This window comes from Cricetulus griseus, assembly GCF_003668045.3.
Source record: "Cricetulus griseus strain 17A/GY chromosome 1 unlocalized genomic scaffold, alternate assembly CriGri-PICRH-1.0 chr1_1, whole genome shotgun sequence".
Classification (NCBI taxonomy): Eukaryota; Metazoa; Chordata; class Mammalia; order Rodentia; family Cricetidae; genus Cricetulus; species Cricetulus griseus.
The window spans coordinates 8,690,145-8,705,534 of NW_023276807.1; the positions used below are offsets into that span (position 1 = coordinate 8,690,145).

The 15,390-nt window shown below is 43.3% G+C and overlaps 1 protein-coding gene across 1 annotated transcript; it reads right to left on the minus strand.

Annotated features, from left to right (window-relative positions):
* Positions 1-606: 606 nt before the first annotated feature.
* Cnot11 (CCR4-NOT transcription complex subunit 11) lies at positions 607-14,935 on the minus strand. The gene is made up of 8 exons (XM_027386789.2): positions 14,836-14,935; positions 12,343-13,149; positions 10,925-11,089; positions 6,986-7,138; positions 4,925-5,127; positions 3,062-3,264; positions 1,012-1,108; positions 607-932 (listed from the first exon to the last, which is right to left on the minus strand). The coding sequence occupies exons 2-8, from the start codon at positions 12,851-12,853 to the stop codon at positions 735-737; spliced, it is 1,530 nt and encodes a 509-aa protein (XP_027242590.1). The 5' UTR covers positions 12,854-13,149; positions 14,836-14,935; the 3' UTR covers positions 607-734.
* Between the last annotated feature and the right edge of the window lie 455 nt (positions 14,936-15,390).

A 15,390-nucleotide genomic window follows, 5' to 3' on the forward strand; every position in this document is an offset into this window, starting at 1 on the left:
GTCTATAAAACAACAAAAACCATGCCCATCTTAGACTACCATAATGACAGCTTAGCAAAAGGTTCCTGCCTGAGAGTGCCCATGTTTGTTAGAGGCCCAGGAAACATTGCCAAGAATTATGTGCCAACAAGGTGGTGGTGGCTGCAAACCTTTAATCCCAGCACTCAAGAGGCAGAGGCAGGAGAATTTCTTGAGTTCAGGGCCAGCCTGGTCTGCAGCCTGCATCAGCCAAGTTCCAGGACAGCCCTACAGAGAAACCCTGTCTTAAGAAAACAAAATTGTATGTCCTTGGTTCAGACCCTTCTTAATAACTACACTCAGCTTCTCAGCACAGACCGGACCATGAATTCTGTGTCTTCACTTACTCTTATTGAATATGTCTTGTACTAGAAGCTACAGAAGCGGTCCTGGCATTAGGAAACCTGTAGTTAGTCTTCTAAAAAAAAAAAAAAAAAGTGGGTACTTTGTTTTAAATTCGAAAGGGAAACACCTGTACCTCCTTTCTTGCTATTTTTAGAATAACTCCATTAGCAAGAGAGTTAAAATACATTTCCCCAAGTTCTTACCAAAATTCACCCATGGGAAACTCATTAAGAAAAAGGGAAATTTTGCTTAAGTAAATAGTGTCATTTATATTTTTTAGATAAAGCAAGCAATCCACTCAAGAATTTCAACAGGTTTAAAAACGAACCCAAATACAGTTGAGCAATAGAAGGGGAAGTTCTGGTGAGGTATTATTTTGATATTTTGGTCTCTGAAGGGGTTTCCCCAGTATCCAGTGTCTTCAGCAACCGGAATAGGCCTGCAGCTTCCCGTATCCTACTAAATTCAATACAGAAGGCCTGCACCTCTATAAACAAGTCCTGCACGTTAATAATTTTGTTACGGATCAAAGACTGGAGAAACACACATACAAGACGCACCAAACGATTCTGGAAAAGAAAAAGGGACAAGTTTTAGAAACTTGTTTTCCTGGTGGATAATAATGTTACAAACATTTCTATTACTCACCTGCATATATTTATCCTTAATTTGTTCACAAGTAGAAATGCAGTTTGATATGTAAAGGTGAATAAATTCAGGAGGTAGATCAACAGCTGTAGTTAGTCTGTTTCATGAAAGAAAATTTGAGCTGTTAACATATTGAGAGGTACTGTAATATTGAGAGGTACTGTAAAAGCATGAAGTCAAAATTTCCCTGTGGTCATCTAGTAAAAGTTTATGTGACCCAATTCTCTAGTTTTAAATCCAAGAGCTACAACCACTTAGACCTCTGACACTCTTTCTACTTACATATACTCTGTAATTACCCATTAAGCAATGAGTGTCATATTATGTCCCTGAGTGTTCCTGGATGAATCACCTCAGTCATGGTCTTACTCCCTTCCAAGCTCAACCTCAGCAATTATTGCCATTATTTAAAACTTAGAAAAGCCCTGTAAATATAAGCACTATGAGAGGCAGTGTGTCTGAGATGAAGGTAGACCAAGCAGCACAACATACAATCAGACTAAAATGGAGCTTTGCAAAAGTAACATGAAGCTGGTAAAGCTGGTAAAGTTACTGAACTGATATAGAACAAAACAGGCAGGCCTTCCTGAGAACTGAGCAAGCAACACAGGCATGGAACTGACGATTACACAGTCTTGAAGACTCAGCAGCTATGTAACAAGCCTAAGAGTTTCTAAACCAGAGTATTTTCAAAAGGATTAAGTGGAATAATAAGAAATGGAGTCAGAGCCAGGAGGTAGGGATGCATGACTTTAATCCCAGTACTTGGGACGCAGAGGCAGCCTGGTCTAGAATGAGTTTCAGGACAGCCAGGGCTACATAGAGAAACCCTGTCTTCCAAAACCAAAACAGCAAAAAAAGAAAAAGAAATGGAGTCAGATAAGAACTCCAAACTGAGTTCAGGTTCAGCCTGGGAAATATTAGGATACAGAGCTGGCTATTGCAAAGCTTTTGCTATAAACTTTGGAAAGGTGGATGAATACATGGTGCCTTTTCTAAACCTATTTGACCTTAAAACATATGGCACTGAAGTACTTTAAGAAAACTGCCACCAGCAATATGCCTACGAAGATTTGTGCATCAGCAGCAAGGCTGCTTCATCCTTGGAACTAATAAATGGGTGAACTAGGACCTGATTGCCAAAGACACTATTACAGGAATGCAGTGAGGGAGAGAATCCAACACTCAGATTGCTCCATCCAATGGCAGGATTTAGCCAATGCAAAAACAGCAATTGCAATTTTTATTAAAAGGAGATCCCAGCAAGGATAGGTAAAAGCAATTAGCTAGCCAGCTCCACCATTGGCACGATGCTTACAAAGTATTCTGAAAGCTCATTCTTCCCTTCTCCTCCCACCTCTTTCTTGTGCACAGAGCTACCAACCAAGCTTTTGTCTTTAGCTCCTAAAGTTTAAAATAGTTGCCAACTTATATACAGATGTTAAAAAAAAAGTCATCTGGCTCACACCCATAACCCAAGATTCAGAGAACAAGGCAGGACCTGCTATGAGTTTGAAGCCAGGATACTATGAGATCCTCTTTAAAAAAAGAAAAAGAAAAAAAGTAAGGACTACCTCAGAAAAATAACAACCCACCCGCCTATGTACATTTAATTCATAATTTACCTAAAATATATCTGTAAAGAAAATAAATCTATTTGGAACACACCCACAGGAGAATGCACTTTCTTTGATAGCCATTAAAGAGTAGAGTCTAAAAAAAAAAACAGTAACTACAACAAAAGCTGGGAGAACACTACTAATCTCCAGTACCGAATGCCTAGAGGTCCAATTCTAAGCTGCCAATACTGATACTGACTGCCAAGGACTGTAATACCTGGATTTGTAGGGGGCACAAAAGACAGAGAAGTAAATTCAACAACTGAGTTCTTACAAATGCAGGCTAAATTCACATTAGGGAACACTAAGGATCGGTTTAGGATAACAGTATCAGAAAAGGGAAAGGAATAAAACAATCTGCTACAGCTTTTCAAATTGCCAGGTAATTTAATCAGGGTTTGAAAAACTTGTGGCGGAACGTGAAAACTTACCGATTTACAACTTCCATTGAATGTAAGGACATATCCATATTGACCAGGACAGAAAAATACTCCGTGATCTGGCTCGACTGCATTAGTTTAAGCAGCATCTCTATAGCGACTAAAGGGTTGTTTTCCACTAGGTCTGGAAGTTTTGCTGGAGTAAGGCCAATGTGATAAACAAGTTTGGGATCTTTTTCCAACTCACCAAGGAGCTAAAGAAAACCAAATAGAGAGGTTCTTGAGTCATATCAGAGAACTTTTCCTGCCCTCAAACCTGTGTCTTAAATAAGAACTATAACAATTATCTGTGTTAATCTGTTAAATTTCTTCCCTCAAAGCCTTGTTCATTATGTCTTGATGTAGTTTCAGATTTGAATTGTGATGATACAAAAATAAGACAATTTGTAAATGCATTAGTCATTCTTCCTGTAGGCATGATAGTCTTAGTTTTATCTGGCAGTATTCAATATGACCATAATAGTGTCATTCTTAAAATCTTAATTACCAACTTCTCCCAAGACACACAAACCAAGTTGAATGTGGCAGCACACATCTGTAATACAAGCACTGAGGCAAGAGGCTACCAGATTGGGCTACATAGTGAGTTCAAGGCTACTTGAGGTATACATAGTAAGACCTGTCTCAGTTAAAAAAAATAAAATAAAAATAAAAAAGCCACACTCAACTTCATAAACCACAGACTAATTCAGAACAAGAGCCATGCCTTGGCTTACCAGAAATACCCTACATAGAAAGGGACAGAGTAGGAAACACTTCAAGTCTACCTGTAGTATTTTACAGTTCAAGTTACACCCACACTTTGCAATTCCAAGAGATGGGAAAACTATTTTCCTTGTCCGAATACATACTTTTTCTTTTAAAAATTAATTTACCTTAAGGCTAGTTCCACTGTGGCCCAGGCTGGCCTTGAGCTCCCCCTGTCTCATGGAGAACGACCTTTAATTCTTGATTGTCAATCTCTACCTTCCGAGTGCTAGGATTACACCCACCATGCCTGTTCATCTGTTATCTTCTTTTATCTACCTGTATATTCCACACTGGACTGTTTCATGATTGTCTAGTAGCAAACTGAAACTACAAACAATTGCTATTACATCACTTCAAACATTTGTGGGGGAGGCTGGAAGATGATTCAGTGGTCAGGAGCACCTGTTGCTCTTCCAGAGGACCTAGCACCCACATGGAGGCTCACATTTATAATTCCAGTTCCAAAGGATCTGATGCCCTCTTCTGGCATCTGTGGTACCATATGGTGCACAGATCCAAACACATAAAACAAATCATTTTAAAATGCATATTTTAAGTGATAAACTAGATTGGAGGTAACATTATCTTCCAACTAATTCTAACATGAACATGTATAAACCTAATGAAGTATACAACCCAGGGTGTCTTTGCTCTTCCCCAGGGGATGCATCTAGTTGTAATCTTGGGCAGGAGATATAACTCAGCCCACTGTTAAACATTGTGTGCTGAAGCCTAGGGCACTCCCTAGACCTCAGTGTTTATAAAACATTAGTGACTCCACATATCCTCACGTTACTGCCCAGCCTAATACAGCAATGCACATGATGTGCCTAGCTGATATGCACTGGAAGACTGCTACAAACTGAGACCCTTCCTGTTCTACCACCTCTCCCTGAGACAAAATGATCACAAAGTCTAGACATTTACAGTCATTAGACTTCTTGTCTCATCACAGCAAAGTTATCAAACGAGGAAAGCCAGAGCACAGCTTCAAAGATTGCTTCCTCCTGCTGACTCACATCAACCACTGACTGCTGGCTCTATCATTTATGGGAGGAACACCTGGCGATGGGTCACAGATGGGACACTGTAATACACACATACCTGTGTCTGCTGGGGAGAAGACAAAGGGCTTTTGAAGGCTTTGGCCATGATTCGCTTGATCTCCACACCAGTGCTATTCTTAACACACATTGATTTATCCCACTGAATGGCATGCTCGGGTTCTGTAGGATTTAGCCAGGCCAGTTCATCCTCACAAATGTGGAGAGGTGGTGGTGGGCGGATAAACTCTGGCCGGAAGTGGCCTATAATGAGAGTAATACATGACTGTATCAGTGAGCTAACATCTGCACACACCTTATGTGCATTTCACTTAATGAAGTGCAAGAATGCCTTTAATAAGGACATGTGATAAACTCCAGCTTCAAACAGTAATGATACAAAATCTGAGTTCCATTCAAATAATGACAGAAAACACACACAACCAGCATGATACCAGGGACCAAATCTGCTTTTTGGAAAGAGGAATCATGTGCATGAAGCTTAAGTCAAGTATGTCCATTTTTTAAAGTCTCTCAAAAAAAAAAAAAAAAAAAACAACAACAACAACAAAAACCCCAAGATAGACACCCGTCTATCTACACAGCTATGGATCCTGCCTGCATGATAAATCCCACAAAAGACCCAGGAAACAAGACCATTAACTGTCATACAAAGCACTCTCAGCCCCACTTGGCTGCCTTCCAGAAAGCTTTTCCCACATAGACCGGAAGGTGGTTTGACCTGCTATGGATCCTAGGCTCCACCAAATTTGAGATGAATCTCTTAATTTACTGACAAAGTCTTTCCCTGGCAAAGAATCACCAAGCACACATCTCCAACGTCTACTCGCTAGCATCACCAGAATGAATTCCTGTCTCCTCAGACCACTCACAGTCTTCAGCACTTCACAGAAGTACTCCTTATTTGAGGGACGGATTTCAAGATATGGCTACACTCACTTATACACATAGCTGGCTGATGGCCCATGCAATCAAACCCAGAAGCAGGTGAATCTCTTGAGTTCGAGACCAGCCTGGTCTATGGAGTAAGTTCCAGGACAGCCAGGGACACACAGGAACACCCTATCTCCAAAAACTAAAAACCACCATGTGCCATGGATCTGGAGACACGCTTCTGACTAGCTGAAACTTCAAGTAGTAGAACCACTTTAAAACAAATGGAAGACACACTGTAAGCTTCCAAGTCCTGGAAGCGCTATAATTAGGAGATGATGTTCCTATCTCTGTGCAGAATGTCTTTGTTATTCAAACCACCCAGAAGCTTGTATAACCAAATGGTACAGCCAGATTGTTTCAAATTCAGTGGGTTCCCTCCCACCCAATTAAAGTGGAATAAGGACTGTCAAGTCAACAAAACAAAAGGTAATGGTAAGATTACTAAAGAAGTATAAAACGGGCTGGAGAGATGGCTCAGAGGTTAACAGCACTGGCTGTTCTTCAAGAGGTTCTAGTTCAATTTCCAACAACCACATGGTGACTCACAACCATCTGTAATGAGATGGTGTGCCCTCTTCTGGCATGTAGGCAGATGTGCAGGCAGAACACTGTATACATACATAATAAATCTTAAAAAAGAAAAAAAAAGGAAGTATAAAACAACCTCTAATAGACAGGAAATTGTAGAAGGCCCACTTTGGGGGCTGGAGTTGTAGCTTAGCTGTGGAGGAGTTCTTTTCATTTACACAGTGGTCCTTGTGAGCCGGAACACTTTAAAGAAAAGAAAAAAGCTCTGTAACCCAGCACTTGGGAGCTAGAATCAAGAGGATGAGGACTGGAAAGTTGTCCTCAGGTACACATGGAGTTTTCAAGGCTACATGAGAGCCTGTCTCATTAAAACAAAACAAACTGAAAGATTTCATTTTAGTAAAATTCGGATTTCTATCTCCAGGCAGGCATATAACAAATAAGTAATAAAAACCTCCTAGTGTATAACTGCTTTAAAAAGAACTAAATTTTACTGTTCATCTCTGCTATCTTCTAGAGTAAGGCAGGAAGTCTCTCATCAGATTCAATGAAACAAGTATTGCAAAACCTGAAAACTTCCACAGAATGCTGTTAGAGTGAACCTGAAGATATAAAGTTAATGCATATATATACTTACTTTCAATAGGCGGTTTTAGTCCACTGACCAAAGACTCTGTGATCCGAGAGGCAACAGAGCTGTCAAATCCAGAATTAGAGGAATCTGGGTCCGGGTCACTGAGGATACTTGGGAAGCTAGCTTTACTCTGGGTTGGCAGTTCAGACTGACGTTCTGGAAGAGATTCAGACAAGAAGATTTTAAGCCAGACCTGGGGCAAGATACCTGCAATGTCAGCACTTGGAATGTAGAGGCAGGAGGATCAAGAACTCAAGGCCAGCCTTAGGTATTTGAGACTGGGGGGGGAAAGGCCATTTTAAAATTGAGAACACCATGAACAGAGCAGGGATACAAAACAAGTATGTTTAACTCCTATAAACCAAACAATAACATAAAAATAACCCAACAAGGAAAAAAGGACTAATGATTTTTAACAGGCATTTTACAGAAAATGTAAATGGCCAATAAACATTTGAGATGTTAGGAACCAGGATGCCTTCAGTTATTACAGACTCACAAACTTGGTGGAAAATTAACAAGCCTGGCAACAAATCTGGAGGACAATGTAGGAGAACTCACATACTGTGCTGGGAATGAAAACTGGCCCAGCAGCTTCATGAAACAACTGGACCAGACCTATCAGTTGTTGCATGTGCCTCTCCTCCCATCCAGGAGAAGCCTTCACACAGGCCCCAGAACGATGCACAAGAATGTTCACAGGAATAATAAGCCCAACAAAAGCTTGGAATCACAGTATGTAACTGTAACGCAACACTGATGAGGGTTACAAAATCACCAACATGGACTGACGGGTCTCTCAAATCATACCCTACAGAGGGACGAAAGAATAAATACAGTATGATTCTGTGTGTGTCAAGTTCAAGGATATGCAAAGTGAAAACCACAGGTATACACAGGAGGGGCTATAAAGCACAACAGTGATTATATCTAAAGGCAAGTCAGTGATGCAGAGGCCAGTATATGAGGCTGGTGTTGAACTCCTGAGCTCAGGGGCTCTCATCTCACCCTCCTAAGGAGCAGAGTATAGGCATACCACCATGCCTGGAAATTACTGATTATTATTATTATTATTATTATTATAAACCTGAAGCCTGGCTGCCTGTGGTGATTTGAATCAGAAATGTCTGATAGTCTTTGGCATTTGAAGGCCTGGACCCCAGGTGGTGGCACTGTTTGGGGGCTTAGATGTGGCTTCACTGGAGGAAGTATGCCATAGGGCAGGTTTTGAGAGCTTAAAGACTCAAGCCATTCCAACTTTGCTTATCTCTGCTTCCTGCTTATGTTTAAAATGTGAGCTCTTGGCTTGCTAGTCCAGCTGCCACAGTCCCCCACCACGATGGTGATACCCTTAGGTCTCTGAACTATTAAGTTTAAACACACCCTTCCTATACATTGCCTTGGTCATGGTATTTTATCACAGCAATAGACAAGTAACTAATCCATTGCCAGTGTTGAATTTATTATAAGTCTATAAGATACTAAGCTATGTTTCAGATTCTGGCATTTTAAAAACAGAGGACTAGGGGTTGGAGATGGCTTGGTGGTTAAGAGCACTTGCTTTTGCAGAGGACCTGGGTTTGATTCCTAGCACCAACATGGTGCATCACAACCATTCATACCATTCATAACTCTAGTTCCAGGGGATCGATCTCACATCCTCTTCTGACTTCTCATATTCAATATATATATAATATATATTATATATTATATATATATATATTGTCCAGAAGACTTTAAGGATACATTCTAAGAGACTGAAATTCTTGCTGAACCTCACAGTTGAGTTAATAATATACTTTGAAGTCACTAAAGCCTTGACCTAAGAACCTGCTGTGTAGTCAGCCTGTCTGTTTAACCTGTCTTTAAGAGAACACTGTAACAACCAGCCTTACTGCCCGTGGATTTCCCATGACCAGCTTTTATAGCATAAGCTAAATTCATAGCTGTAATCTTAAATCAGTTGTAAAGAGACCTTATACAATTAATATCAACCATAAACATTGAAAATAGCATACAGATGTAAATTGATAATTGTATGGCTGCAGCACTGAGTGCTTTGAGGTCAGCTGGAATCAGTGACCTAATCCCCTATAAAACTGTTAAGGATTTCTGTAAAGTACCCCTCATTCCTTTCCCATGTGATGCTACAATGTTCAATAAGCACAGAGCAAAGCCATTTGTTCAAGACAATTAGACATCAGGCAGACAGATATACATGACAGGACAACAGGAACACAGGGACAGAGTCAGACTCACACGTCAGAGAGACTGCAGATGCCAGGGCAACTAGAGACTAGCAGGGCAGTGGTGACACATGTTTTTAACCCCAGCCCTCAAAAGGCAAGGGTAGGTTGGTCTACAGAGCGAGTTCCAGGATAGCCAGGGCTGTGTCTGTTGGGGGGTGGGGTGGGGAAGAAGGGATGACAGAGACTACAGACAAGCCAGAAATCTAAGCTACAGACAGATGGAAGACAAAGAGAAAGAAGTAAAGAATTCAAACTTGGGTTCAAACTTGGTCAAATTAACCCAAGGTAAAGTGGTTCAGCTTCTCTTTCATTAACATGATACTGATGCATTTTAGTGCGCTCAGGCTTGCTTAGTGCCTTTAATTGAAAAGGAGAACTAAACTCCTGATGAAAGAGCTTTAAAATTAGTTGGTAAAGACCGTCAAGCCATTGAAAAACTAGCCGAAGGCATGTGAAAAGATACCGCAGCTGGTCCACATGATGTTCAGTCTTGTTCATTCAACAAGAAAAACATTAACTGAATAAGCCAATGCCACCTTTTTATCCCTGGTTATAGAAGTAAAAGAAGTTAAATAACATTATCAACCAAGATGTAGAAAAACACTTAACTGGCAAAGTGTTGAAAAGCTAATATATAGTAGGTATTTGTTGGGAATTTTAAAACTTCTGAAACCAATTGTTAAAGATAATCTTTGCCCCCTTGGGGGGGGTCACAAAAATTCAGCTTGTTTGCTTGTGTTTTTAAAATGAAGAAAACACAATACGAATCATCTACAAACATACCTTTAGTACACAGATCCTATGATCTGTTTCATGCCCTACAGAGATGATCTGGATTTTGGATGTTTGTTTGTTTTACCTTGTATTTTGTTTATTTTGTATTTTTTTTTCAGACAGGTTCTTACTATGTAAACTGCCTCTGCCTCCTGAGTGCTTGAATTAAAGGCCTGTGCCACCATGTCTGGCTCAGAGATGAACTGTGTGGTGAGCTCTGGGGAGAGTATGAAGCAGATGGAAGAAAGGAATTTGAACAGTTTCCATCTGAGGGAAAGATAGAAAGATATGTTAGTCATTCCCTACTGCCAGAAAGACAAAGAGGTTCCCTCTCATATGCAGATCTTAGCTTGTATCTGTATATGCAATGTGGTAATGAGTGTAAATTCCGGGAAACTAGAAAGAGGACCAGGCGGGAGTAAAAGGCTTTAAGGGAGGGGGTAAGAAAGGTAGATGAATGTGAAAGGGAATGCTAGAGCAAAAGGGTCTGAGCCAGGACAGACAGCAGGGAGGCAGGGGACGAAAGGATGGGCTGGGGGCATCACAAAATACAGAAACTGGAAAGGAAAGGGAAAGAGGGGATGCTAGAGGAAAAGAAGTTAATTGGGATGGGAGCTGGGGATGCACACCTTTAAACCCAATACTTGTGAGTCAGAGGCAGGAGGAGCTCTTAGAGGCTAGCCTGGTCTATAGAGCAAGTTCCAGGACAGCCAGGAACAGCCACAAAGAAACCCTGTCTCCAAAAATACCAAAACCAAAAACGAGACCAAACAAAACAACACCCACAAACAAAAGAGGGGGAGATGGGGAGAGAAAGAGGCAAAAGGGTAAATTAAAAATAAATAAATAATAACAAATCTTGATTTTTAAGTAGAAGCACTCAAGAGCAGACAAGAGAGCCCAAATGGCCCTTCCTTACCTGCCAAGGCTAACTGAAGGCCACTAATGTCCACAGACTGCCCCATGTTTCCAACATCCATCAACGCGATCTGGCGAGGTGTCTTTTTGAAGAGTTCCCTTGGGGGTGCCAGCATCAGCTGGGAAAGAAAAAACTTTTCTGGTGGAGTTATAGGAGGCAAAAACCCTGCAAATAAAAATGTATACCGATTTCTCTCCAATGATTACTTTTTTAAAAATTAACTTGAATCTGATAAAACAGCATTTGCTACTTGCCACACCAAGCTATTTTTATAAAGTAAATGTAACTGAGCTCTGGTTAATCAAATATAAAGTCTATACACAACTGTATCACTTGAGATTTGGTGATCTATAGAAATGTCAATGAAACTCATGACCTTAATAACTGGATTTTCTGTGATCAAATACTTCAATCCCTGCAAAGGCTAAAGCTTACTACAGCAGCATTCAGAAATGCTTTTCCAGGTCATGGAGTACAGCCCAGTTTAAACATACTTAAAACAAAACAAAAAACCAGGGGGTAGGGTGTGGTGGAGAGATGGATCAGCAGTTGAGAGCACTGGCTTCTCTTCCAGATGAAGAGAGTTCAATTCCCAGCACCCCCATGGCAGCTCACACCTGTCCTGTAACTCCAGTTGCAGGGCTTCTGACACCCTCACACAGACCTACCTGCAGGCAAAATACCAATGCACATGAAATAAAATTTTTTAAAAAATATAAAATGCAGTCTTGTGACAGGGTGGGTGGGTGGGTGGGATCGCTGTCCTAGAGTCCTGGGCTAGGCTCGTGGGGTAGAGGGGGTGCCCCTGTCCATCCGTGGCACCAAAGTTTAGGGAGCATCCTCGAATGTAATCTACATCTGATCTCAGCAATGCTGCAAAAGTAAACAGTCTGCAAATCTCTCCACGAGACACGCATCTTCTAACAGTGACTTAGAAGACTTCATCTCTGCCCACATGCCACTCCGGCAGACCAAGAAGGCGGCTGCAAAGACGTTAGCTGCTGTGTAATGTGGATTTCAACCTGCCACTTCTTCAGGTTCTCAATATCAACTTCTTTACTCTGAGACTTAAAAGGGAGTGGTGGGGGAATAGACTCAGTGTCACTGGCTATAACTTCGCGCACCCCCAGGGCCTTAAAATAATGAATGGACAGTATTTGACTATGTAACAGCCCTTCTGCGAGCTGCACGATGTGTTGGCTTTTTCGGTTGGGAGGGATCATTTGGAGTGCAGTGAAGTTAAAAACAACAACAACAACAAAACTTAGAACTTTTGGTTGCCCCTCCCCTGTGTGTCTGTGTGTGTGTGTGGGGGGGGGGGTGATCCTCTCTACGAATAGGCTGCATTTTCCTAGCTGGTGAGCTCCCGCACAGCTGCAACAGCTGGCGGCGCCCGCACAGCTGGCTGAGGGAGGTACCTGAGAGCGGGGGCCGGTCGGGCTCCTGTCCGCCGCGGGCGGGCGGCGCCGGGTTGAGCAGGTGCGCGAAGCTGGCGGCGAACGGGTTGGCGGCGAGCGGCTCGGTGCGGTACATCTCCCACAGCAGGTAGAGGGCCGTCAGACGCTGCGCCGCGCTGGGCAGCAGGTCCGGCTGCTGCAGCAGCATCACCAAGACCGAGCCCAGGCGGAAGTGGTCGGCCTTGCTGAAGTAGTGGTGGAAGGCGGTGGACAGGCCCTCGAAAGTGCTGCCGCCGCCCGCCTCCTCAGAGATGATGTTAAGCAGGCTCGAGAGTTCCTTCGGGCTCAGGCTCATCCTGCCCGCGGGGCCCCCGGGGCCTCCACTCCCTGGCCCGGGGCCACCTGCTCCGCCTCGGCCTCCGCTCGAGCCCGCTGGACCGCTCCGGAACGCCGCCGCCGCCTCCCGCGCTCCTCTTTGATCCGCTGCGGAGAGAAGCCGGCCAGACGCCGTGCTCGCCCCGCCGCCGGGCATCAACTTCGCCCGCCCGCTCGCTCGCCCTCCCTGCTTCCCGGCTCCAAGGCCCTGGCACCGGCTGGCTGCTTCCCCCGCGGCCGTAAAGCGCACCGTTACACGACAGCGTCGCAAACAAAACAGCGCGGAAGTCAAGACGATCGGAACCGAGAAACAGTGCAGATCGATAGAGCCAGGCCGAGCCCAGGTTCCGGAGACGCGAGGTGGGCGGGGCGCCACGTCCGGAAGTGGGAGGGGCGCTCTGGAGGGCGGGCCCGTAGACGGAGATGGGTTCGTCTAGTCTTGCCTTGCTTGTACTGTGTAAGGTAGGGTGGGCGAGGGTGTGGTTAAAGCCAGCGAAGGCTATCTCTGGGTGGTGGGTGGTGCCAAACCGGCCCAGTAAATGTTGCCTAAGTTGTGATTTGAAAAACGGGCCTTAAATGCTTAACTGGCTTCATAGGACAGTCTTGATGGTTCGTGGTGAAATTATATGCAAATAAAAAACAGGTTTCTCATAACCAGTTTAAATCTCAAGGCTTCCTCATATTCTCAGAGATGGGATCGTATTGCACATAAGTGTTTGTGCATGGCTAGGTAAACAAAAATCTGGCACTAGGGACCTGGCACTAGGGAAGCAGAAGCATGCACATCTCTGTGAGTTCGAGGCTAGGCTGGTCTACATGGTGAGTTTCGGAATAGCCAGAATTACATAGAAAAACGATGTCTCAAAAACAAACAAACAAATAAATAAATAAATAAATAAATAAATAGAAGGAAACAAAAATCTGTGAAAGAGTATCAAGAAATACTCGTTTACTCAAGAAATACTGATCTACAGAGCAAGTTCTAGGACAGGCTCCAAAGCTACAGAGAAACCCTGTCTCAACAAACAAAAACAAAAAAAGAAAGGTTAAAAAGCCCCAAGAAAAAACATAGATGAGGAGAAACAGGTTAATTTAAGTTAAAAGAAAAAAAGAAAACAGCTAGCCAGAAGTTAGCATAAGCTAAGGCCAAAGCATTCACAACTAATACTAAGTCTCCCCTGTGTCATGATTTAGGAGCTGGTTGGTGGCCCGAAAGAAAAAGCCTAGTATGTTTGCTCCTGTGGGGAGCCCATCCTCGTGCTCCTGTAAGCAGCCACCCCAGTTGCACTCATTGGCTCACCCAGCTACACTTGAGGTCTGGTTTTGGTGCAATACCTAGAGTAAATAGATAAACAGGGACATAAAAGAACCAAAGATGCATCTGAAAGGAGAATTTGTGTTTTCTCTGCTGTGGGTGATGAGATCTACCACTGAGCTGAGCCCTCTGAGGGTGAGCAAACACCAAGCAATCCCAGTGAGGCTTTTCCTCTGTGGTATGGACTGGCCTGCTTTGTTGCTGCAGTAACAATTGCATTAACCCTACTGTTTCATTTTCATGCCCTACATTTCATCCTACTGTGGCTGAAAAGATAGAAGAAAGGCTGCTCCAAGGCAGGATGGAGTGTCCATGAGGAGGATCCCATAATGGCCGTCTTCTTCTATGCAGTACAGAGCGGGATGCCTCCTTAATGAATGGGGATGCCCCATATTGTCCCATATGACTTACAGACCAAAGGATAGATTGTAATCCCCAAATGCAGCGGGTGTAGGACAGGGTTGTAAGCACGATGTGGTATCAGTTGCATGGCCCTTGTTTTGATATAAGACATGCAACTGGAGGCTATGTCATCTGCCCAGGTAAGGGAGAAATTACAATGAGAAGAACAATTATGGTGCTGTCCTTCACATTAGCCTCTAAGCTGACAGGAGAAGTCAAGGAACCGAAAAAGAAGAAGGAGATGGAGGCACTGGATTGTTGTTTCTTATTGCTGGGGATGGAGAACACTAGAGGAAAGAAAATACAAAATAAATCTGTACGAAACAGGCCCTCTTGGGATCCAAAACTTTGGAATCTGTGAGAAGAATCAGACAGTAGGAGAAAGTGAGGTGATGTGATAAGAGAGAGCCCTCGGGTCTAACCTTTATTGCGGAGAAGGGAAATCCATGGCACGTGTGGGTGGAGCCTTGGTGTCAGCCCAGTACAGGAAACTATGGTGGTCAGGGAGTAGTCTGCCTTTGAACTCTTTAAATGAAAAAAAAAACAAATAAGAAAAAAATTTAAATAAGACATGAAGGCAAATGAAAAAAGGAAATGAAAAAAGGAGGACACAGTAGGGTGGAAGAGAAGGTTTATTGTAGCTATGTCAGAGAGCATACCAGAGACAGAGACATCTGGGAGAGTCCAGAATGGACATGACCAGCAGACAGAGCTGTCCCATGTGAGGAGAGATGGAGAGGCAAAGCAGGAGATCTGGAGCCTAGCAGCCAGGAGGCAAAGGGGCCAGCCTAGTCAAAATAGCTGGATTATACAGGGAAGAGCCTCTGAGGGAAGGGCGGCCCAGCCCCTGGGCTGGAGAGTTCAGGACAGGGGGACTGAGGGATTCGGGGAGAATCTAGCAGCCATATATATTTTGATATGTTCGATAGGCACGTCAGTTTACCATTCGTCCCAGGTCTGAGATCTAACAGAGGGTC

Bases quoted from the DNA above. Each gene is read 5' to 3' on its own strand.
- Cnot11 (XM_027386789.2), bottom strand. From the start codon at position 12,853: ATGCCCGGCGGCGGGGCGAGCACGGCGTCTGGCCGGCTTCTCTCCGCA. The intron at 11,090-12,342 runs GTACCTCCCTCA...TTTTATTTGCAG, and splicing joins CGACCGGCCCCCGCTCTCAG to GGTTTTTGCCTCCTATAACT. The intron at 5,128-6,985 runs GTAAGTATATAT...CTCTCATTATAG, and splicing joins ACTAAAACCGCCTATTGAAA to GCCACTTCCGGCCAGAGTTT.